Source organism: Caretta caretta, chromosome 5 (genome assembly GCF_965140235.1).
Source record: "Caretta caretta isolate rCarCar2 chromosome 5, rCarCar1.hap1, whole genome shotgun sequence".
Classification (NCBI taxonomy): domain Eukaryota; kingdom Metazoa; phylum Chordata; order Testudines; family Cheloniidae; genus Caretta; species Caretta caretta.
Window position 1 is genome coordinate 85,384,069 of NC_134210.1, and position 23,345 is coordinate 85,407,413.

At 36.8% G+C, this 23,345-nt stretch overlaps 1 protein-coding gene across 1 annotated transcript; it reads left to right on the top strand.

The window, feature by feature from the left end:
- Window positions 1–196: 196 nt before the first annotated feature.
- Window positions 197–20,310, top strand: DIRAS2 (DIRAS family GTPase 2). The gene is made up of 2 exons (XM_048851039.2): window positions 197–622; window positions 15,000–20,310. The coding sequence occupies exon 2, from the start codon at window positions 15,038–15,040 to the stop codon at window positions 15,635–15,637; it is 600 nt and encodes a 199-aa protein (XP_048706996.1). The 5' UTR covers window positions 197–622; window positions 15,000–15,037; the 3' UTR covers window positions 15,638–20,310.
- The last annotated feature ends 3,035 nt before the right edge of the window (window positions 20,311–23,345 follow it).

Genomic DNA, 23,345 nt, shown 5'->3' on the forward strand with positions numbered 1-23,345 from the left:
CTCCATATTTAGCTACTTAGAGAAGGGAGATGTGTGTACATAGATGAATACATACAGCAGTCTTAAAATTACAAAATACTAAATGTTTGGAGGACCTAAAATAATTAAATGTAAGACTAATTGTACAGATAACATGGCAGTTGATAAAGTGACCAGAAAATTCCAGCCCTTAAAAACATATATATGTTCCACAGTTACTCAGTAGGTGGCACTTAAAAGCTTAGATGAGCTTTGCAGTCGCCATTTAAGTACCAGCAGCAGCTGAAGCTGAAGTCAGTCCATCTCTGAGAGCAGAGAGTGTGTGTGTCTGGAGGGAGATTGCAACCAAGCCAACAAAAGCATTAACCACGGCCCAGGCACCCAGAGAGAGAGAGAGACAGAGAGAGACACACACACACTAGAGTAGGACCAGAACAGCAAGAGCACAGGTAACAGAACAAGGATCAGACAGCAGCAACCAACAAGACACAAGAGAGAAGCAGCCGGCTGAGTTACAGCTCCTTTATTTAAAAACAGATAGCTGAGGTTTCTCTCGAGAAAACCCACAACAGAAAGGCTCTACTGCTGGTACTATGACAGGCAAGAATTGAAGAGCATTTCGCAGAGTTGTGTTCCTTCTCAGGTAATCTTCTTAAATCATTTTTCTACTCAGCATTGTATAAGAAACATTAGCTATGTATTAAAAGTAGGTGAATTTCTTTTTCTTAGCCAAATCCAGCACTCTTTCCTCAGGCAAAAGTCCTACTGAAGTCAATGGGAATTTTGCATGAGTGAAGATTGCAAGATTTGGTCCTAACTGCATATCTCATGCAGATGAAATGTTATGTTTATAAGTAATGGTTGGAAAGAAAGACTGGAGCTGGTGACAAGAGTACTGGCTATATGTGGAAAAATGTTTCTTAGTTTACTGGGATATCAGTAATAGCTTTGTAACAACATTTGAAAAATATTTTCATTCAAATACGATGGGCTAAATTCTGCCCTCATTTACACCAGTGCAACCCATTGGTTAAAAAGATGTTGTTCTAGTTTAAATGAAGATATTTAACTGTATATGATGGAAAATGGGAGGGGGAAATGTTGGGTATGAATCAAATTAAAAAGATTTTCTCTTTTTCTAAAGCAATAGAACTAAATTTTAGACAACTCTTGAGTATTCCTCTTGCAGGCTCACTATTTTTATTTTTACTCAAAGTCTCACCTTACTCTTATTGCTGTTTTCTCTGTAAAATGTGGGCTGTTATATATGGTGAAGTACACAGTCACAATGATGTGAAAGTTGAGGATAGAGCAACAAGATTTAAGTAATATCCTTAAAAGTATTTTTTAAAATACACACATAATTATATGCACTAAATATTTATTTGCCTGTATGTACAAACTATATATATATAGTGCATGTATGCACTATATACATACACACACACACACACACACAAACACACCTCTCAATATAAATGGAACTTTTATGGTTGATCTTTATCGCTACCTTTGCCAGGGTTTACAGATTCAACTGAATCAAAAGTATTTACAGATCCTACAGTTTTTAGATTTGGGTCAACTGGCCATTTCGGTGTTTCTTCACTGACTGACGGCTTTTTCTGGGGTGTAGGGAACTGCCACCCAGGGTTCCAGTTACATTTACTGTGCATTTTATTAGTCAGTCCTTGGGGACCGTTAGGTGTCTCATTGCTAAGGTTTGTAAAATGAGTGATACCACAAGATTCCGTCCTATCTCCAATTGTATGTAATCATTTCTAACCACAGGAGAATTTCAGCTGTTCAGCTGTAAATCTATTGCCCTATAGAATCCTAAAGTCTGGGAAAACATTTGAATGATATGTCCAGCTATTTCGTTCTCAACCCTGGGAAGACAGAAGTCTTACTGTTCAGTAGATGTTTTCAACAGCAGGAGGTCTCTTCTTTGTGTCCCTATTTGTGTAGGCATGTGGCCACAAAGATTAGGAACCTTGGTATCACTTTTGACCATGCCCTCTGCATTGAAAGCCAAGAACCGAAGTGATTTTCCCCCAGTTATGCCACACTTTTGTTTATTCCAAGATGGTCTAATAGCAGAAATGCATGCCTTTGTGACCCTGAGGCTCACTGTAATAACCTCTTCAAAGACCTCTCAGCTAAGTTGCACCAACATTTGGCACTTGTTCAGTAACATGACTGCTCACCAGTTTGAGTCATAATGATTATATTACATCTGACCTGTATTCTCTTCGTTTCTATTCTTTAAAGTGGTGGATTCAAATATGAATTGGTACTGCTTGTTTTTAAAGCTTTTGTTGGTGTTGGCTGTGGCCATACATTCAAGACCTGTCTGCTCACTGAGCTTTCTGCTGAGAAATATTTGTACTCAGACACATCTGACCATTTGAAGGTCCAACCATTGTGTCCAAAGCTAGCAGATGAGCACAATTTTGTTGTGGTATGATGTGAAATGCATCCCCCCACTGAAATCTCTCTCATTTTCCTCCCAGCACCCTTTTAAAAAGCACCTCACTATTTTCTTGTTCAAATGTGATTTTTACAATGACTATTTGAGGGTCTCTATTTGCTCCCCAACAGTCTCTTTCCCTTTTTTAATAAGACTCTTCAGCGTGTGTGTGTTATAATTCAAAAGGGGCATCATTTTATTATACTGTATTTGTTTGTGTTTTGCTGTGCATCTCCATGAATGTTTTTGCAGTAGTGGCGAAACTTCTAAAATCAATGTACACATTTGTGCACTTCACCCCCAATTTGCATATGAGCATCCAAGCATTTCCACACCTTAGTTGGAACTGCACTCACATCAAAAGCTTTGATCCAATAGTTTACTGCCTTTACCGTATATTGACATGCTATTCAGTTCTCCAGATTTTTTTTCTTTTAATACTTTTCATCTTTAATCAAGCAAGCATCAGTGTTACAGACTAGATCCACAAGGAAAAACAACCACTGTGCATTTGTGAAGGCTGTTACATGATGTTACAAATATGGACCCCCCCACCCCTCCTTTTTAAACACACATTCTAGTAAAAGGCACTTTGTCCACAGCAAAATGTCACCTTTAAAAAAAAATCAGTCTATTTGGTTATCTTCAGTTTCAGCATAGCAAGAAAAAATATTATATAGGATCATCTGAGCATTGGCCTGCTAAACCCAGGGTTGTGAGTTCAATCCTTGAGGGGGCCATTTAGGGATCTGAGGCAAAAAAAATTTGGGGATTGGTCCTGCTTTGAGCAGGGGGCTGGACTAGATGATCTCCTGAGGTCCCTTCCAACTCTGATATTCTATCTGTTTTCTGGGGTTATATCGAAGTTTCACATGGAACTAGGGACCAATTAAATTATCTTACTCTAATTGCTGGAAAGACAGCAAATAAGAACTTCCAGGTGAGAACATGTCTTTAAATCTAAATTGAACCTCAACCTATTTTCTGTTTGAGATTATTTAAAAAAAAAATTCAAACAATAAGTCCTTTCCCAGATCTTGTACCGCACTTGAATAGGATGTAAAGAAAAAGAGAAGAGCAAAGTTTGTCAGCACCTTAAAATGAGGAAGAAGAGACTTATACTAGTGACATGAAGACTCTAATTTTCCTCTCTCACAATGAAAGTCAGCAGCAGCTTCCCTGGAGCAAATGAATTTAATGCCAGAGGAAAACTGATGTAACAGAGATCAATCTCCCAGATTTCCTAAAGGGTGGGAGTGCTGCCAAACCCTGTAGCAGTGAAATGCAGCCTACCTAATAGTTATTGCAGCTAATGGGATAGTTTCTGGTTGAGACTGGATTGGTGGCACTGAAGTGCTTGCATACTTTCGTATTCCTGCTTTAAGATGGACGTGCAGTGCAGCAAGGCAACAGCATACAAAAGGCAAATCCATTTCTGGGTTGTACAAGGTGCTTCAATTTAATGTCCAGTAACTCTGACTTAAAATCAATGTCATGCACAGTTGAGATAAAAATAAAATAAAATAATATAATTGTATGTTTTTCTTCTCCAAACAAGTCTAACTAGGTTTTTATCTTATTTGAAAAAGTCGGTAATTTCAACAGTCAAATATCAGCTACAGCTGATAATTGAAATATTGAGTATTAAAAATAAGCCCCAATGGAGAAAGATGGTCTCCTTAAAATCTGCCAAATTCCTTCAACCAAACATTGCAAACTTCAATAGAGAATAACTGGGAAAAGATTTTTTTATATATAAGTATGTTTCATTGTATTTAATTTACTTATTTATATTTACTTATCATTTAGTCTTAATGATACTATTTTGTTCTTAATTCATGTGTCTTCTTTCTTGGTAACATTGGCTGAAACGAGAAATGAGGGAATATAATGAAACAAAGGTATATTTACCTCAAACACAGAGCAACTACTGAAAGTCTAAACTAACAAACAAGTTTGTATTATTCTTTTATTTTTAGTAAACAGTCTTCAGTCTTCTGAAATTCAGGAGATTCCAAAAGGAAGAGATGTGGGTTTTGAAAATAAATGTTGAAATTGTTTACTTTAAAGTAAATCAAAAATATAAACTTATAAAACAAATTCAACTTTGCCTGTTCACTCCTGCAGTTTGGCAGCGAATAGATTCGTATGAACAATTAGAAACCCCTTTAGAAACCCATTATTGCTATACAACAGTATACAAATTATACCCAGATCTTATCTTAAATCTTTGTTTTACAAACAGCTTCAAAATATAGTTTAAATCACTGCATTGATTGTTTGGTATTTTGTCTAGGGGTTTTATCTTGTGAAATTGAGATATTAAGACAACGGGCCAGGTTCCAATACCTTTACTCAGGCTGAGTAATGCTTTATGCCACAGATAATATAATTGACTTTAATGGGACTATTCTGGAGTAAGATTCTATTCAACATGAGTAAAGGTATCAGAATCTGGCCCAGTGTTCATGATAGTCATCACGATCTTCCTAGCAATAGAAAATAAAATTTGTTATGGTTTTTCATAAGAAAGGACTACAGGATTTGGCTCAATCTCTAACTGTTCTGCTTCCATTGAAGATCTGGACCAATAGCTTTTTGTCAGAACAGTAAAATTAAGCTTTTCAGGACTAAAGTACTGTGCGGTTAGAATAAACAAAACATTTGTAGTTTTTCTGTTATTCCCTCTAGCGAAAAGAAAGTAGTCTGAAGTATGTATATATCTTTATATACATAGTGTATCAGTACATAGTTGCCAATTCTTGTGCTTTTTATCATGAGTTTCACAATATTTGGTGTTTATCCCACTCTAATCAATTTGTCTAAATGCATAAAGTTACACATATTCATAAGTGTTTGCAGGATCAAGGCCTAAAATCTGATCCTGCAGTCCTTACGCTGACAAAACTTCCACTGAATAAGGATTCTAGGATTTGACAGACTGGCATAGAATAAATAAATTTAACAGCATTGTATTTTATTTTGTGAGGGCCAAATCCTGCTCACTTACCTCAATTTCAGTTTAATTGGAACTACTCCTGAGAAAAAGGCAAGCAGGATTTGGCCCTAAGTATTTAATGGACTAAAGTGCTGATTCATTATGGTACTTAAATATGTGTGTAACTTTAAGAATAGGAGTAGTTCCATTAAATCAATAGGACTTCTCATGTGCTTAAAGTTAAGCCTGATTTTAACTACCTTGCTAAATTAGAGCCAAAACTATTAAAGATTTTTTTTTAATTTACCAGCATCAGAAACTAAAAATTAACATGGGGTTTGTTAAACAGATATTGGACTGGTACTCATTATACTGGATAATAGTTTGCCTTTTGGTTTTGTCATTTTATGAAATCCGTTCATATTTACATATGCATTTCTCTAGTGCTCAGTCCTCCAATGCATGATGCACTCTGGTCACAATCTAACAAAGCACTTAAACATGTCCTTATCTTTAAGTCTCATGCTCATAATATGGGTATCATCCTTGACTTGGATGTTTCTCTTGGTCCTTACATCCAGACTATGTCTAAATCTTAACAATTCTTTCAGCATAAGATCTGTAAGATATGGCCTTTCGTATCCATGTACACAGCTTAAACTCTTGTCCAGGCTATAATCATGTCTCAGTTACTGATACATGTTTCTCTCTGGCCTTGACAAACATAATCTTGCCCCACTCACATTCATCCAGAATGTTGGAGCAAAAATCATTTCCCTACCCCGTTGCTTTGACCATGTCACACCTCTCTTTGAATCCCTCCATTAGCTCTCCTTTTTCCATCACATTAACCAAAAGCTGCTTGTCTTCACTTTCAAGACCCTGCGTGGCCTCACCCCACCCTACCTATCATCTCTGATTCACCATCAAGATGTTGATTCCCACCTCTGGTCAGCCCACAGGACCAGCCTCTATTGCCCACTTTCAAACAATCACCTTCATACTTTCTCTCATGCTTCCCCTCATGCTTAAGAGGCGCTCCCCATAAACATCCATAAAGCTACCTCATTATCCTCCCTCAAAACTCTCCTCTGCCTTAATACCTGTAAAAAATTGACAACAAATAGGCTGCTAGTATGCCGAGACCACAGCCTATCATGCTGACCATCGTCATCTTTGTTTCTTGTATTTCCATCTTTCTCCATCTGTTGTCTCTTGTCTTACACTTAGATTGTAAGCTCTTTGGGGAAGGGACTTTCTTTTCATTCTGCAGTTTTACAGTTCCTAGCACAGTGAGGTCCTGGTCCATGACTACGGCTCCTACATACTATGGTAATACAAATAACATTGTCCTGGGTTAAAAACTAGTCAAGATTTTATTATTAATATGATATCAATATAGAATACTTTTTTCACTTTACTGAGGGAAATGTCTTCCTAGAAAATGTCTTCTGTACAATATTTCATAGGTGTTCAAACAGTTTTAAAGGACACTCATTTGGAATATTATTTGAACCTCTTTTAACCATACAGGTGCAAACTTTTTAATTCTACACAATTAAACTAACCTCAGGAGAAATGGCATGCATTGGAACTGATTGTTCTATGGATATTTTATCTTTGAAAAAACATAGAAATTAATGACTGCTCATTGAAAATATGCCAGTTACTTTGCAAAATCAGAGCATAGCTTCTGTAATCAATGAATGATATAGCTGCTGGGTTCTGCCTCCTTTAAATGCTCATTTGTCTTTGAGACAGAAGTGTAGGGCTCTTGTTCTTAAAAAAAAAAACTTTCAATATTAAAGTCACTGTTTTATTTGCATATTTTGGGACAGATTCTCCATTGCAGTATAACCACTGTATTTTGCATTGTGGATGAAATCTGCTATGAAGCCAGTGTATCCAGCCTGAAAAGATCATCCCAGTTCAAGAGAGATGCTCTGGTGGCTTGGACAGGCTTTATGCTCTCCCCTTCGTTGCTGGTATCAGAGAAAGGAAGATGGGTGGTAGCTGAACAAGAGTGTGTGTGGCCACTCCAATTCATAGGTTTTATTTAAAGCGATTATGCTCATCTAGTCCAATCTCCTGCAAAATACACACATTCCTACCTGTGGTTTTGACCCCATAGTGCTGTTATCAACCCTTTGGCTGCTCTAACTTAATACAGGGGGATCAATCCCGCATAAATCAGTGAAGTTCACAAGTGAGCTTTTAGCAACTTTTGTACCCCCTTCCAGTCAATTTGCATTGTGTACAGTTCGGAACATAGGTAACCCTTCTGAGTAGTTTGAGTTTGTGCATCTTACAAAATACGTGGAGTAGAAGACATCCTTATTCTCAAAAAACAAGCAAAAATTATTGAAGAGCGCATCCCAGACAGAAGATGGAGTGTGAGGGCCCAGAGCCTTATTTTGATTTCCCTGTTCAGAAACTAATGCTGTCCACTGTGAAACCACATTATTCTACTACCTCCTGACTGGATTCACACGCAAGCCAATTAGTCAGTATTGCCTCTCCCATTTACCGCAATTTGATTGTGACTACCTTTCATCATGAACCCTGGCCAAGGCTAATCCCGCTTTTGCTCATGGTCCCTGAACAAAACTCTTGAAGTCTACAAGCCTCCACTGAATCACTGATCCAGTTAGTAACTCCCTTCCTCATCCCACACACAGTAACTTTTCCAGTGATTACTTCAAAGCAATTCTAAACCCAAATAAATAATCATCTTTCCAGTGTCCAATAATAGAACATCATTCGGTCAACATGACCCAGCATATTCAGAAATAATCACATAATTTCTAATCGCTGCACCCAATGACCTAGACAAAAATCACTGATTTCCTTTTTAATTATATTTTTTTCACTGTCAAGAGCTTTTTTGCTACATGCATGCCTTATATGCAGTATTCAGAAACAATGTTCAATCGGACTAAGTTATAGCTCTGATTTCACAAAGTACTTGTAAACACATACTCACCTCCATCTCTGTGCAGCAAAGCACTTTTGCAACTGCTTAAATGCTTTGCTGAACGGGGACCTAAATCACTTGAACAGACTTCCTTTATTTCTATAACCCAATACTTTGTGGGCACCAACCATCTGACCATTACCCCCTCTCCATTATACACCAACAAGCATATCAAAGGCTATTAAATTCTGGGACACACAAAGAAGATTTGGTATTAATTGATCATACAACATGCGCATTATTCTTATAGAGAATTCTACATTATTATCTGGCTTTAATTTAGTTGAACGCTAGCACTGGGCGTGATTCCTAGCTCATTGAAAAATACATAGGAGTGCCTGCATGAACAAATGTGCTTGGGAGATCTTTTATCACTTGTTCTAATAAAAATTAACAAATATTGACCAATGGCAAAACTCTAAAGCCAAATGCATTTTTTAAAGATACTAATCCTCCCATTCCCAGGTTGCCTAACCACATGCTCTTTTCACCCAAACTTCAGCACTGCTGCGGTGGTTGTCCCAATCATGCATTAATATATCTCAAAAGAATGTAATTACTCAAGCTGGAATTGGTGAGAATACAGGGGTTGACAACTGTACTTATGAAAAGTACCAGGGGATCTTTAATGACCAGGGTCTTTGTTTTACATCTCATCTGAAAGACGACATCTCCAAAAATTGTGTCCCTCTCACCACATTGTCATTCTCTACTGACTCAAAGGACACCTAACAAGTCACCCGCTCCCTTTCCTGCTTCATCTAGGTGTTCCTTAGAGGTTTTCAATCCTCTTGCTGATCCTGCTTACTAGCTTGTGAGATCTGACAGCATAAGGTAGAATGGCTGTGGGCAAAGGGAATGCACAGCAACACCGTTAAGAGGTTCCTGGAATATACTTCATTCTAAATTCTATATTGTATAGCAGGCATTAAGAAAACCCAAAGAGATCACAGGTCAATTGGCTTAATGACTTTTTGCACCACTTAAATGATCTGACCAAAGCACAATCGTACCACAGCTTTGAAGTCCCTCTTCACATCACGACATGAAGGATTTTGTTACATTTAATGTCAGACACCAGGAGATTCCCCTCCTTTACTACAGAGAAGGTTAGCTCCAAAACAGTTGAAATACATACGAAACCTACACTTTGCAAAGGTATATTAATAATAAATAAAAAACCTTTTTAAAAACCTTAACGTCCATTGTCCAATAGCCTCCTGGAGAGCATGGAGTTGCCATCGTGCAGAAAAACTTTAAAATATGGTAGTTATCAATATATGGATTAACTAAAAACAAGGCAATTTGCTATAGTAGCTTATCAAAGCAGAGGCTGAATATGACAAAACACTCAGACAACAATTTTGTTTTCTGTCTTTTCAGACAAACTGAATGCATGAGATAATTTTAATTACTTTCATTAGGTCTTGCACTCTATACACCATGTCTCAACCTATGTGACTTGCCTAGTAGCTTTGTATTATACTTAAATGCTCTGAAGAAAGACAGAAGTTATTTTGAGTTAATATTTTCTCCTGGGTGAGTTTCTGCTCTAACCTACAACTACATTGCAATTAGCACTGTGAAAATATTCGTTCTGCTGATAAAAATGGCATGAACAATCCCTCTGTCAGACCCTCAGCTGGTGTGACTTGGCAGTGGAGCTGTGATTTGACTTCAGTGGCGCTATGACGATTTACACCCACTGAGGATCAGGCCCGTATATTTACAAAGTATTTTTTTTATTCACCACTAGAATTAAAGACGCTTTTGACAGGCACAGAATCTTTGGGTTGCAAGAAAAAAAAAACTTTTAGCTGTTACATTTTCCCTTTAAAAGTGTCATGTTTCCACCTGGGGCAAAAAATTTTTTAAAAATTCACTATTTTGCCATGAAAACAGGAACAAAAAATATCATTTTTGTCATGAAAATTTTTGTTCACTAATAAATATGATGAAATTTTGCCTATTATTTAACAACCAAATGGTCATGAAAACCTCTGCTTATGACTGCTCACAAGTGAGGTCCACTTTAAAATAATTTTGGCCATTTGCTCTATCTTTTCTTTACCTGTCTGCCTTAACCGGTCAGCTAGACTTTTTTCTATTGAATTTTAATGCAGCAAAAAGACACTATCCAGATATGGTTATATTAAATAAATGTACAGGCGCAATGAAGCAGATAATTACATGCACAAATATGTAGATCTATTTTCTCTAGTACGAAAAAGGCCATACTCTTCAGATCCACCCATATGTTAGTGCTCCAAGGTAGGTGTTTAGTTTTGTTTAGATTCTTAGGCACTAAAAGGGAGTCAATAGTACCTTTGCCTTCATTGATTATGGGATGACTCATGTGAGTGCAGACTGCAGAACTGGAGAAGACAATAGGAATTCCATTTGCAGAGTGCTTTCAGAATCTGGTTACTTATTTACATCTACTGAAGTGCCACCTTCTGAAAATATTCAGGTGCTGGAAAGCGGAAGTGCCTGCCCGATTAGTGACGTATGTGCTTGTTTCAGGCATGCAACTCAATATGACAGATGTATATCCAGCATGGGCTTTGCTCTCTCTCTCAGCTACCTGCATTTGTATCTCAGCAAGTGTATCTGCATGTCTGACTAGTGTGTTATTTACACTTTATTTCATGGTCAAGAACAATCCTTGTAATCATCTTGTACTTTCTGGGCTGCCTATTCCTCAAACATGCAACCACTCCATGGTTGTCCTACCACTGAGGCAAAATTTCCATGTCTTCTCTAGTCTCCATCTAGATCAGAAAGACTATGAAAGCATAGTTATTCACTAAGCACACCTTTTATATAATTCCATCTCTAAAATTCTGTTTGGAAACTGATGAATAGGGCTAAACTCATTATGACAGAGGTAAGTGAATTAATCACTGCACTGAAAGTTTATGGTTGCCTAGGACCCAGTGATCATCACCTGATTACATTCAATATGGGCAAACAGAGGACATTTCCAACCAGTAACACACACACACACACGTGCATTTATATATATATTGTATACACACACACAAAGCTCCAAAGGGGCTAATTTCCCAAAGCTGACAAAAAAGATGACGAAAACTGACTAGGAGGAAAATATGAATGAAAATTGAAAACATGAGTTCTAGATGGCCCAAAATGCACAATTCCACAATCAAGAAAGAAGACAACATTGACTGAAAGCCCATCCTGGTTCAGTGGCAATGTGAAGGCAGTAATTAGAAATAAAAAAAGCAATATATAACAAAGAGAAAAAAGGGAAATGAATAGCAATCAATGTAAGTGAGAAGTTATAAAGTATAGATAATTGATAAAATAGGATGAAGACATAGAATCATAGGAGGGATTTGGAGAGCTCATCTAGTCTAGTATCCTGCACTCAAAGCAGGACTAAGTATTATCTAGACCATTCCTGACAGGTGTTTGTCCAACCTGCTCTTAAAAATCTCCAATGATGAAGATTCCACAACCTCCCTAGGCAATTTATTCCAGTGCTTAACCACTCTGACAGTTAGGAAGTTTTTCCTAATGTCCAACCTAAACCTTCCTTGCTGAAATTGAAGCCCATTGCTTCTTGTCCTATCCTCAGTGGTTAAGAAGAATAATTTTTCTCCCTCCTCCTTGTAACAACCTTTTATGTATTTGAAAACTGTTATCATGTCCCCTCTCAGTCTTCTCTTTTCCAGACTAAACAAACCCAATTTTTTTAATCAGGGAAAAATCCATGGCTAACAGGAGTAAGAACATAAGGAGATTTTTAAAGTATATTAGGAACACAAGAAATCTTAGAAATAGTATAGGTCCATTACTAAATGGAGATTGTATAATTGTTGTTAATGATCCAGAGACAGAAGAAGTGTTCAATAAATATTTCTGTTCTGTATTTGGAAAGCAGGAGGATAATGTGGTTGGATCACATCTGTACTTTCCAGTCTATTAGTAACCAAGGAAGATGTTAAACAACAATATCTACTAGGGATAAACATTTTAAAAATCAGCAGACCCAGATAATTTGCACCCCAGAGTCCTAAAAGAACTGGCTAAGGAGGTCCCTGGCCCACTGATGTATTTTATTAAAAATTAACATGGGGAAATTCCAGAGGACTGGAAGAGTGCTGTCATTCTGCCACTATTAAAAAAAAATAGGCTTGAATACCTATAAGCTTGTTAGTCTAACATCAGTAGAAAAGCTGATTTGGGATTTTGACTAATAAAGAATTAAAGGAGAGGAATATAATTAATGCCAGTCAACCTGGTTTTATAAAAATAGGTCTTTTTAAACAAACCTGGTTTCATTCTTTGAGATTACAAATTTGATTGATAAAGGTAACTGTAGATGTAATAAACATACTTTTTAAAATACATTCGACTTAGGACCACGCAACATTCTGATTTTAAAATTCAAATGATAAAATATCAATAAAGCACATGTTAAATGGATTAAGAACTGGATAGCTGACAGATATCAAAAAAATAGTTGCCAATGGAGAATCCTCATCAAATGGGAGTGGAGGTTCTAGTGTTCCAGAGGGACTGTAATAGGTTCAGTGATCTAGGAACAAAGAATGCAGGCCAGAACGGGGGACTGTATCTGGGAAAGCCGTGACTCTGAAAAAGAGTTATAGGTCATAGTGGGCAAGCAATTCAACATGAGCTCCCAGTGCAGTGCTGTGGCAAACAGGGCTAATGCAATCTTTGGATGTATAGACAGGGGAGTAGTGAGTAGGAATAGGGAGGCGATTTTACTTCTGTGTGTGAAATTGGTGAGATCAATACTAGAATACTGGGGATACCAAAACAGCATATATTTTTTAAAATGATGTTGAAAAATTGGAGAGGGTGAAAAAAACTCTCCAACATGATTTGAGAGCTGGAGAAAGTACCTGACAGTGAGAGGCTTAAGGAGCTCCATCTGTTTAGTTTATCAAATAGGGTGACCCGATGTCCGAATTTTATAGGGACAATTCTGATTTTGGGGTCTTTTTCTTATATAGGCTTCTATTACCCCCCACGATTTTTCACATTTGCTGTCCGGTCACCCTATTATCAAAGAGAAGACCAAGAGGTGACTTAACTACAGTGTGTAAGTACTTTCCTGGGAGAAAATACCAAGTAACAAAGAGCTCTTCAATTTTTTGATCAAAGGGATAACAAAAACAAATGATGGAAACTGAAGCCAAACATTCAAATTGGAAATAAGGAGTAACTTCTCCATCTCTTGATGTCTTAGAGACATGCCTTTCTGGATGATATGCTTTAGTCAAACAAGTTATTGGGCTCCACACAGAGGTAACTGGGTGAAATTTAATGGCCTGTGATACACAGAATGTCAGACTACATGATCTAAGGGTCCCTTTCTGGCCTTAAACTCAATTAAACTATGAACTATCCTTCCTTTATTCTCTGCTTCCCCTTTTAAGGTCCAATTTGCCTGCCCTTATGCCTGCATAAGTCTCACTGAAATTCAGAGAAGTTTTGTATCATTCAGGGCCTGACAAACACCCACTGAAGTGAATGGGAATTTTTCCATTTTTTATAAATGGGTACTGTGTCAGTCCCAAAGTCAGCAGGATTAGCCCTTAGATAAAACCATGGTTATAGCCAAAGTTTCTCTAATTCTGGAACTACCATAGTTAACAGAACCTTGGATACTTTTTTACACATGGAATACATTATTGTTATTATGACCAGATTTATAGTTAGTTGCTTAGGGAGAGATTTTTGGTGACAGGTAATCTTGCTGAACCTACTGAACTTCAAGGTTGACAGAGAACTCACTACCAAGTATGCCGTGCAGTATCATTCCTTTAATAGAGTTGACAGTATGATTCTTTTCAAAGTCTTATGAAGATGCAGATATCTCTTTTCTCGTAAATATAGACCAATATTAGCATGCAAAAATTATAATGTGCAATAAATAAAATCAGAATCAAAAGCTATAGTTTCCCTCTTGAATTATAAATGAGCATGCTCATTTAGGAAATAAAACAATATTTTTGAGGTAAAGCCAAAGTGGTGAAAACCCCCAAAGGCAGACTATGAAACACTTAGTGCTACCAATGAAATATTAGCACTTATCCATTAGTTTTAAGTTTTGCTTCTGAAAGGTATGAATTGTACAACATTGGAGACAAATTCTCTATTCACAGAAGAGGTGTAGCATGGGCAGAAGGATAAGTTCACACACACTGGTCTCCCCATCAATATGCCTCAACAATGACCTGTAGTAAGTCTTCTATGGGTGAGAGTGTAACTCCATCTCCATAGCACATTCAGTCTCTTGGTAGACAGACTGTCAATAAGGATGTTAAATGGATGGGTATGTTTTGGGCTATGTACCTTTGCCCACTAGTAACTGGACTTAAAGTTACACATTCAATTTACAAAGGCCACCAGATAAGCACAAAATAGCAGCAATTTTCATCCATTATCAACCTGCACTGGGTTGGAATCCAGAAACAGTGCTGAGATGAATTGCTCTATAGCCCTTGATCAGTCCTTTTGAGTCATTATGTATTATTAATGTGCCATTACTTCAGTCATTTTCTCAAGTCTTTTTACCATATAAGTTATAAAGCATTTTCCCCATGGAAAGCTGAATTAATATTTTGTTGCATTTTCCTTTATAGGTTTCCCCCCTAGTTGAGCATCAGATACAGTGAAAAGCATGCCTGAGCAAAGCAATGATTACAGGGTGGTGGTGTTTGGAGCTGGAGGAGTTGGCAAAAGTTCCTTGGTCTTGAGGTTCGTCAAAGGCACTTTCAAAGAGAGCTACATTCCCACCATTGAAGACACCTACAGGCAGGTGATCAGCTGTGATAAGAGCATATGCACTTTGCAGATTACCGACACTACTGGGAGCCATCAGTTTCCAGCCATGCAACGTCTGTCTATTTCCAAAGGACATGCTTTCATATTGGTTTTTTCAATCACCAGCCGACAGTCCTTGGAGGAACTCAAACCCATCTATGAACAAATATGTCAGATTAAAGGGGATGTGGAAAGCATTCCAATTATGTTAGTGGGGAATAAAAGTGATGAAAACCAAAACCGAGAGGTGGAGAGCAGTGACGGAGAAGCCATGGCCAAGAAGTGGAAGTGTGCCTTTATGGAGACTTCTGCCAAGTTGAACCACAATGTGAAAGAGCTGTTCCAAGAGCTGCTAAACCTAGAGAAACGCAGGACTGTGAGTTTACAAATTGATGGTAAAAAAAGCAAACAGCAGAAAAGGAAAGAGAAGCTGAAAGGCAAATGTGTGCTCATGTGAAAATTGCATAGTTATAAAGCAACCATGTAGTCTCATTCTTTCTGACAGAACCCAACATGAAACCTATAGACAATGAGGAACCATGTAAAATCCTATTTATTAGTAGCTGTTATGAAAGAAATACACTAGATTTTTTTAAAAGAGGAGTTTATTTGCTATGAAAAAAAACTCCCAGCAACTCAAATTATAGTTAGAAAATAAAATCAAGAATGAAAAAAGTAGGAAAGGATTTCTAATTTTAAAGCAAATAGAAGAAAATTTAATTCCTTATTAACAATATACTGCACTATGGAAGGACTGGAAGTCAATTACTTATGTTTATTATGCTGTTTGCATATAACTGTAAAGGAAGGTCATATATCTACATAATGCAGATTTAGAAGAGAAGGAAATGCCAATGAAGAAATCTAGAATGTATAAATGCATGTAGGATTAATTTATCATAGCCTTCAAGAATGCTGGAGATAACACAAATATTTTTCTGTACAAGTCTTGGTGCTGACTGTTCATGGTTGAAGGGTGTGGGGAAGAAAATAACCCTGGAGCTACCAATTTATAAACTATTGTACATTTGAGGGAAGTAAAGGGGTTATGCAGCGAAATGTGATATTGATTCTCCACTTACCATATTATGTCCCTCCTTAGTATTATGCTGATGAGCAGTGTTTGAACTGAATGATGGGGAGGGGGGAAAATCTCCTTGGGTCAGCGGGAGATCATCCCCTGCTCTCTGGACCCAGCTAAACCATCATTTCCAGGGATGGCCTGAACTTCTGGCCCAAGATATTTCCGAAGAGCAAATATTTGCCTTTGGAGCATGTCAGGTTATATCATATGGTGTACAGATGGGGGAGAATTTTCCCACAGGAGGACATACTCTGGACTCCCTCTACAAAGGCCTCTGTGGAAATTATTCAGTTCAAACATTTCTGATAAGAGCACAATATGATTGGTTAATGAACAGATTGTCTATAGAATTGCAGGCAGGTGTGTGTCTGTGAGAGAGAGAGAGAATGATTTTGCTCATATTGCCAGATTTGCCAAATCAAACTTCTGTATAATTACTGCATCTGAATTAGGATTTTGCCTGCATCTCATGATAAACATACACTAAACTATTAGATTTATTGTCTTTAAATTGGCAAATGGGAGTTATATTTATTATTTAAATTTGTGGTCTGAACAACTGAGACTATTCAGGGAACCATAGCTGGCTGTCTTTACTTAGAGAAAACTTTTATTGGCCCCATCTCTAGTGGCATTAATAGAAGACTTGCCTAAGTAAAGACTACAGGATTTGGCACATTAACAGTTCAGTCAAAAAGTGAGTTACAATGCAATACTAGGTTCACAATAGAAAAAACAGGTTAAGACTTTTTTTTTAAGGAAAACTGCTTTTTTGCAGTCCGAGATGGAGAATAAGTATATTTAATGTGAGTTATTCTGAAATCTCTCCAAAGTTTTTTTTTTTTTTTTAAAATACACAACATGAATGGTTTGCTCTATATTCTACAACTAACAGCAAAGTGAAGACCATCAAAGATGAAAAAGCACATTAATTTTTTTAACAGCTATGAAATTGTATATTCTACAGTTTGCACCTTTCTGCTTTAAAACAAAAGGTATTTTTCGCAAACGTGCATGTCAAAAGCATATTATTGTAAAATGCAGTCAGATACAAGGAAAATTTTGCATGCATGTTACATTATAAATGTCTTATAAGAGCAGTTTAAATGCAGTATTCACTTTAGAAATAATTACCTTGTTCTTAAAGTGATTTCTTGTTTACCTTCCAACTTCCAAACAGAAATGCAACCAGTTAGTTACTGGATAGCATGGTAGAAAAGGATTGTAGCAGGCCAGCTGCCAGCACTGCTGTTCTCAAAAGAGAGAAGAACTTAACTGTCATAATTCTCTCTGGGCAAAATCCTGGCTCCACCGAAGTCAATGGCAAAATTCTCACCGACTTTAGTGGGGCCAGGATTTCACCCTCTGACCTAATTACAGTAGATCTAGAGAATTGTAACTCTGCCGCTAATTCCCAGCTGCAAGAGCTACTGAGCCAGTTTTTCCTTTTAATCCTTAAAATAATCACATACGACTGAATAACGAAAAGAAATGAGAAAATTGAAGTGAGTATAACAAACAGGCTTAAACTCTTCCTTCACCTTTTGATATTCACATTAAAATGAAATTCAGGATTTCTCTAGTCAATTGACCGTCTAAAACAATTCTTAAATGTATGAAGGATTCTGGAATTGTTTTATAATGCTGAGTGATTTTCTCTCAGACAGGCTATTGAAAAAACAAACAGTATTGGAAGAACAGTGATGTGACACATTTATCAGTGGTATATTTAGTGGGAATTACATAGGTGTTTCCTCTGTTTGTAAGCTAATGGTTAAAGTGGTTAAAGATCCTCATCTTCCTACTTTTGGACCCCATTAACAAAATGGAAAATAAAAGAATGACTATGTTTAAGAAATATTGTTGCAGCCAGCAACAAATTAAAAAAATGAGCCATAGACAGAGCTCAACTGTATGGCAATTGAACTCCAATTGATGCTACTAGTCATTGTGAATATGTGTCAAAGGCACGATTGTGTTTGACTTGTGTCTGAGAACTTTTTTTGGTATGCTACATTTATATGATAGCTGTATAGAAACAAACTAAAAAGTCACCTTAAAGACAAAGAGCCTTATTACAATATTACTTACTTGCTTTTACTTTGATGAAGTTATTCATGATTTACACTTGTAAATGAGATCTCAATCAGGCTCAAAGAGCATGACTTTATCAATATTATTGGACCAAATACCATCCTGGACTTCAGTGGTGGACAGAGATTAGCAGTTCTGCAGTGAGAGTAGAAATAAAACAAGTAAAACCTGTTTCTGTTAGGGTTAAGGACCATTTCCTTTGACTCCCAGTGGATTCCTCTCCAACAATATAATAAGCCATGATTTATTTCATGCACTTGCATGTATTAAAGCAAGGTCAGTATAGAAGCAATATTATTCATGGACCACTGACTCTAATGTATTTTATACCCTTGCATTGCCATTGCAGTTTATAATACTAAAATGTTCATATCTGTGAGCTGGTCAAAAATATTTGTTTTGCTATTACTGATACAGATGTTCTTTTTCTTTATAGAACAACTAACAAAAAAAACAAGAAATAAAGAGAAAATACAGTTTTGTTATATTTTGTGTTTTCCTTTGAAATGTGATACCAATATACATAAGTTCTCTGAAAATGTACATGAACAACATTGCATACTGAATGCAGTATTGTAGCTGTGCTGGTCCCAGGATATGAGAGAGACAAGGTGGGTGAGGTAATATCTTTGACTGGACCAGTTTCTGTTGGTGAGAGAGACAAGCTTTCAAGCTTATACAGAGCTCTTCTTCAGGTCTGGGACGTATAACCCAGCTATATACAAGGTGGAACAGATTATTTAGCATAAGTAGTAAACATACATTTCAAGGGACCATTCAAGGTGAAATGGCCTCTTAACACCTCTCCAGTCTTAGGTGGGAAAGAAAAAAAGCTGTGGGAGTGGGGGGGGGAGGGCTAAGTGGGTTATAGATTGTTGTAATAAGCCATGAAGTCAGTGTCTCATACTTATTTCATGATTTTTGGTATCTAGCAAACTTACGAATTTATGAATTCCCAGGCTCATCTTTTGAAGGAGTTGTGCAGGTTTCATTTGAGGATGAGGACTAAGAAGTCAGATATACAGTGATCGCTTTGTGAAAAGTGTTCGCTCACAGTTGCTATGGTGTTTTTGTCTTATTTTTCTGTGTGAGTTAATTCTACAGCATAGTGATTGTCTTAGTGCACTGGATTAGGTACAGCGCATATTGTGATAAGCTTGTGTAGGACCCATGGATCTTGAAAGGTGTGTTGTGGAGAGTGTTGATCATCATAACAGTGGAGAGAGCTCTATAGGTTTTGCATATGTTCTGTCAGGATCTGGTGCTGCTTTGAATTGGTGTGTCCTGGTCTTTGGGGAGTTTGCTTCTGATGATGAGCTTGGAGAGTTTGCAGGGTTGTTTGAAGGCCAGAAGAGTGTGTTCAGGAAAGATTTCTTTCAGGATGTGATCCCTATAGATTATGGGATGTAACCGTCTGATGATACTCCATATGAGTTCCATATAACCCATTTAACCCTCTGCCCTATGACTGGAGAGGTATTAATGGGCCATTTCACCTTGAATGGTCCCTTTTAAATGTGTGTTGTTTACTTATGCTAAACAATCTGTTCCATCTTGTATTTAGCTGTGACACTCTGAGTACCTTTCCCAGACCTGAAGAAGAGTTCTGTGTAATCTCAAACTTGTCTCTCACTCTAACAGAAGCTGGTCCAATAAGAGATATTATCTCACCCACCCTGAGAATATTGAAGACCTGTAAGATCTACAGTGAATTTCAGCACCATGCAAACATGATATGGACAAGTCAACTATTCACAAAGCATGAATTTTATATATGTATGTGAGATATTAAGATATATAGTTATCATCCAAATGTATTTATTGCCATTTCATTATCTAATATATTTTATTCAAAACTACCAATATAAAGTCATTTGAACCTACAAGTTTCTATGTTTCCAGTGATGTTCTGAATATTAAACCAGACAAAATAAAGTTTTAAATTACAAATACATGCTTGGAAAATAGCCTTCTTTATTAACTGTAATAGATTTGGTTCATTTGTAGTTTGAATGAATTTTTCTTGCGACTGGGCAGTGGTGAAATTCCCTAATGCAAAATTCATTTATACAAATATTTGGCAATTTCCCCACATCTGTAGCTGTATAAATCAGACTCCTGGAAAATGTCTGACTAAGAGGAATTATTTTATGTGCATTATGTGCCAATGACCATGTGACTGCTGTCTTACCTCCCTCCCTGATCTCTTCCCTAACATCCCCTGCCTCTCTGGTATTTGCCCCAAAGTTTTCCCTCTTACAATGACAGTAAGACAAACAGATCTATAATTTCTAAGCAACTTACTTCCTCCATATACTCCAACCAGGTTGTGTGGACTTCAATGAGCCACTCTCCAGGTCATCTAAAAGCAGAGCAATTCTGTAAACTTCTTTACATTCAATCATCTCAAAAGGCTCTCCTGCATAATATCAGTCATGTGTCCAGTGACTGTGTAAAATTTTGAGACATAAAATATGGATGTTACTATTACTCCTCCCCTCCTACGTAATGGTGCTCCCCATCTGTGCCAAGAAATGTGGCATGGCAAAGAAAATATAACCACATCACTTTTTAGTGGCATGAATTGCAGTACAGTGCATTTGCAGCATTTTCTTATTTTATTAGAGTAATATGCTTGCTTTGAAGTCTAACACTTAAGTTACCTCATGAGAGATATTTATTATTTACATGAGCAAATGTTGTTTCTAAACAGGTGTTCATTAGTACACAAAAGAATTAAAGTATAGGTGTCAATTTTAAAACAGTAAACATAAATGCACAGTTGTTGTGTTGTTCAACGGCTGAGTTTTGAAGCAAAAATCACACCACTGTGCATTAATTTTGAAAGGAAACTAAGATGATTTTATCCTTAGGAAAGGATCATCCCTAAAATTCTTACTTATTAACATTTGCTTCTGATACGCACAATGTTGTAGTCTTGTTCCACAGTGTTTCCATGCACAATCATAGTTCATATACTACCAATCTCTCCTTTCTATCACCATTTATCACTCTAATTTCCTGTCAAGTCATATACTCCTTGTGTGCATAAACACTGCCCCAGGATGGATAAAATCCAATTTTAAAAAAATCAATTTTAAAATTTCAATTAAATACAAGTTCATTTAAAAAAAATCTATTTAAAATTAAATTTGAAATTTTCAACTTAAGGGCTAAATGTATGAAAATCGTCTACATTAAATATAAAATAATAAGCAGCAATCAGTACATGTTTGCTGCCACATTTTAAAGAAAGTCAAACCACTGAACTGGTAGAAGTCACTGGCTAACCACCTGGAACCAGAGTTTTTTGAAGAACTACACCAGCTTTTGACAGCAGTAACCTCTTCTGCAGAAGCAGAGAGAATATTTTATTCATTTCATTTGATTCAACTAATTTGGTTCACTGACTAGCTGAAAAGTTAAGAAACTGATTGGGAGTTGAAAAATCAAGAAAGCTTATTTTCCTCTTCCAATCTATGACTAAAACTAGGTGTGAGAGGATGAGATCTATTAGTTCTAAAATCTTGAATGACATACTCACTGGGAACAATCTGTTCAATTCACTAACTACAGTTAATACTTCCTTTGTAAATTAGTTAGCTTTAGATACCAAATATGTTTTGCTAAACTTTTTTTCTTATGTATCAAGCACATTTATTGTAATTTTATTTAATAACATTAAAATGCTGGTTTGTGCATTTATAATTGATTTTGAAGTTCCATTCAAACAGAGCTTGGCCCCAATCACAAGTAAAACATTAATGACCATCTATACACGAGTCACCGTTTTCTAATACAAAAAATGTAAACATTTAAGAATCTCGATAAATGTGAGTTAAGCTATATAATTGCTTAAATAAATGTGTGTAGATGTAGTGTGTCTTTCTGGTTAGCAAAAAGCAGCACCAAATTTAGGGTAAAGGCTATATTTAATTGCAAAATTAACATGTTTTAAATTGTTACCAACCAATGAGAAGCAACCTCTTTTTAGGAAAATACTAAAAAGTACAAATACAAAACACATTTAAATCAATTATTTAAATCAAGATTTCCTGCTTGTTGATTTAAATCATGATTAAAATTGGTGACTTAAATTGCTTTGTTTTAAATCAATCCACCATGCTCTACCCTCATTGAAAAGGACATGAACATTTATATTTAAATGTCTCATTTAATTAATTGCTGTCGTAACTGAGTCCCACTGACATTCCATATACATAAGCATGCTATTTTCTAATCTGTCAAGTGCATTTATTTAATACATGGTTTTCTATTTTTTCTTGTCATTATCTATCATTATTAACATTAGATATGTCAGCAGCACCTTATTAGCTATGTATCTATCCAATCCATCAACACAATATCTAAATGCCAAGCTGTTAAGGGTGCAGCCAGATATCTATAACAGCCTATGTACAAAAGGGTTTTCTGAAAGACCACCGTGCCCCTGCTGTATTAAGCAGTGTTTGCACTGGTCTGTCACCACATAAAATGAACAAATGAAGAACTCATAGTAGAAGTGGAAGTAAAAAGATTTCTTGCCTTCCAGTAAGATATATTTAGGCCTCATTCGGATGCTGCAGGACAGGTCTAACACACCCCTCACCAACACAGCTTTTGCTTCACAACCTGGCACTTCATAGAATGAAAGATTACAGAAAACTGCTACACAAAAAATTCCATCTAATTTTCACAGTTTGACTGGAAAAAGCAGGAAGTCAGGAACTGAAGGTGCCATTTTGAGTGCAGAGGATGTGGCAAATGTTCTTGTGCATACATAGGAGGATCTAGAGGAGAGGGCTTCCTCTGCAGATGACTCACAGCTAGATTATCCTGAGAAAGACTAAGATCATACCACAGTACCACTCACTACAACATACGCATGAGCTCCATCTGCACCTGGTCTTCTCTCTCTAGCTTTTACATGAGCTCCCAAGTACCTCACAGCTCAGCATTTTGCTCCCCTGGTCTTTACAGCACCCCA

What these genes read in the sequence shown, in the direction of transcription:
- DIRAS2 (XM_048851039.2), top strand. Translation starts at nt 15,038, where the DNA reads ATGCCTGAGCAAAGCAATGATTACAGGGTGGTGGTGTTTGGAGCTGGA.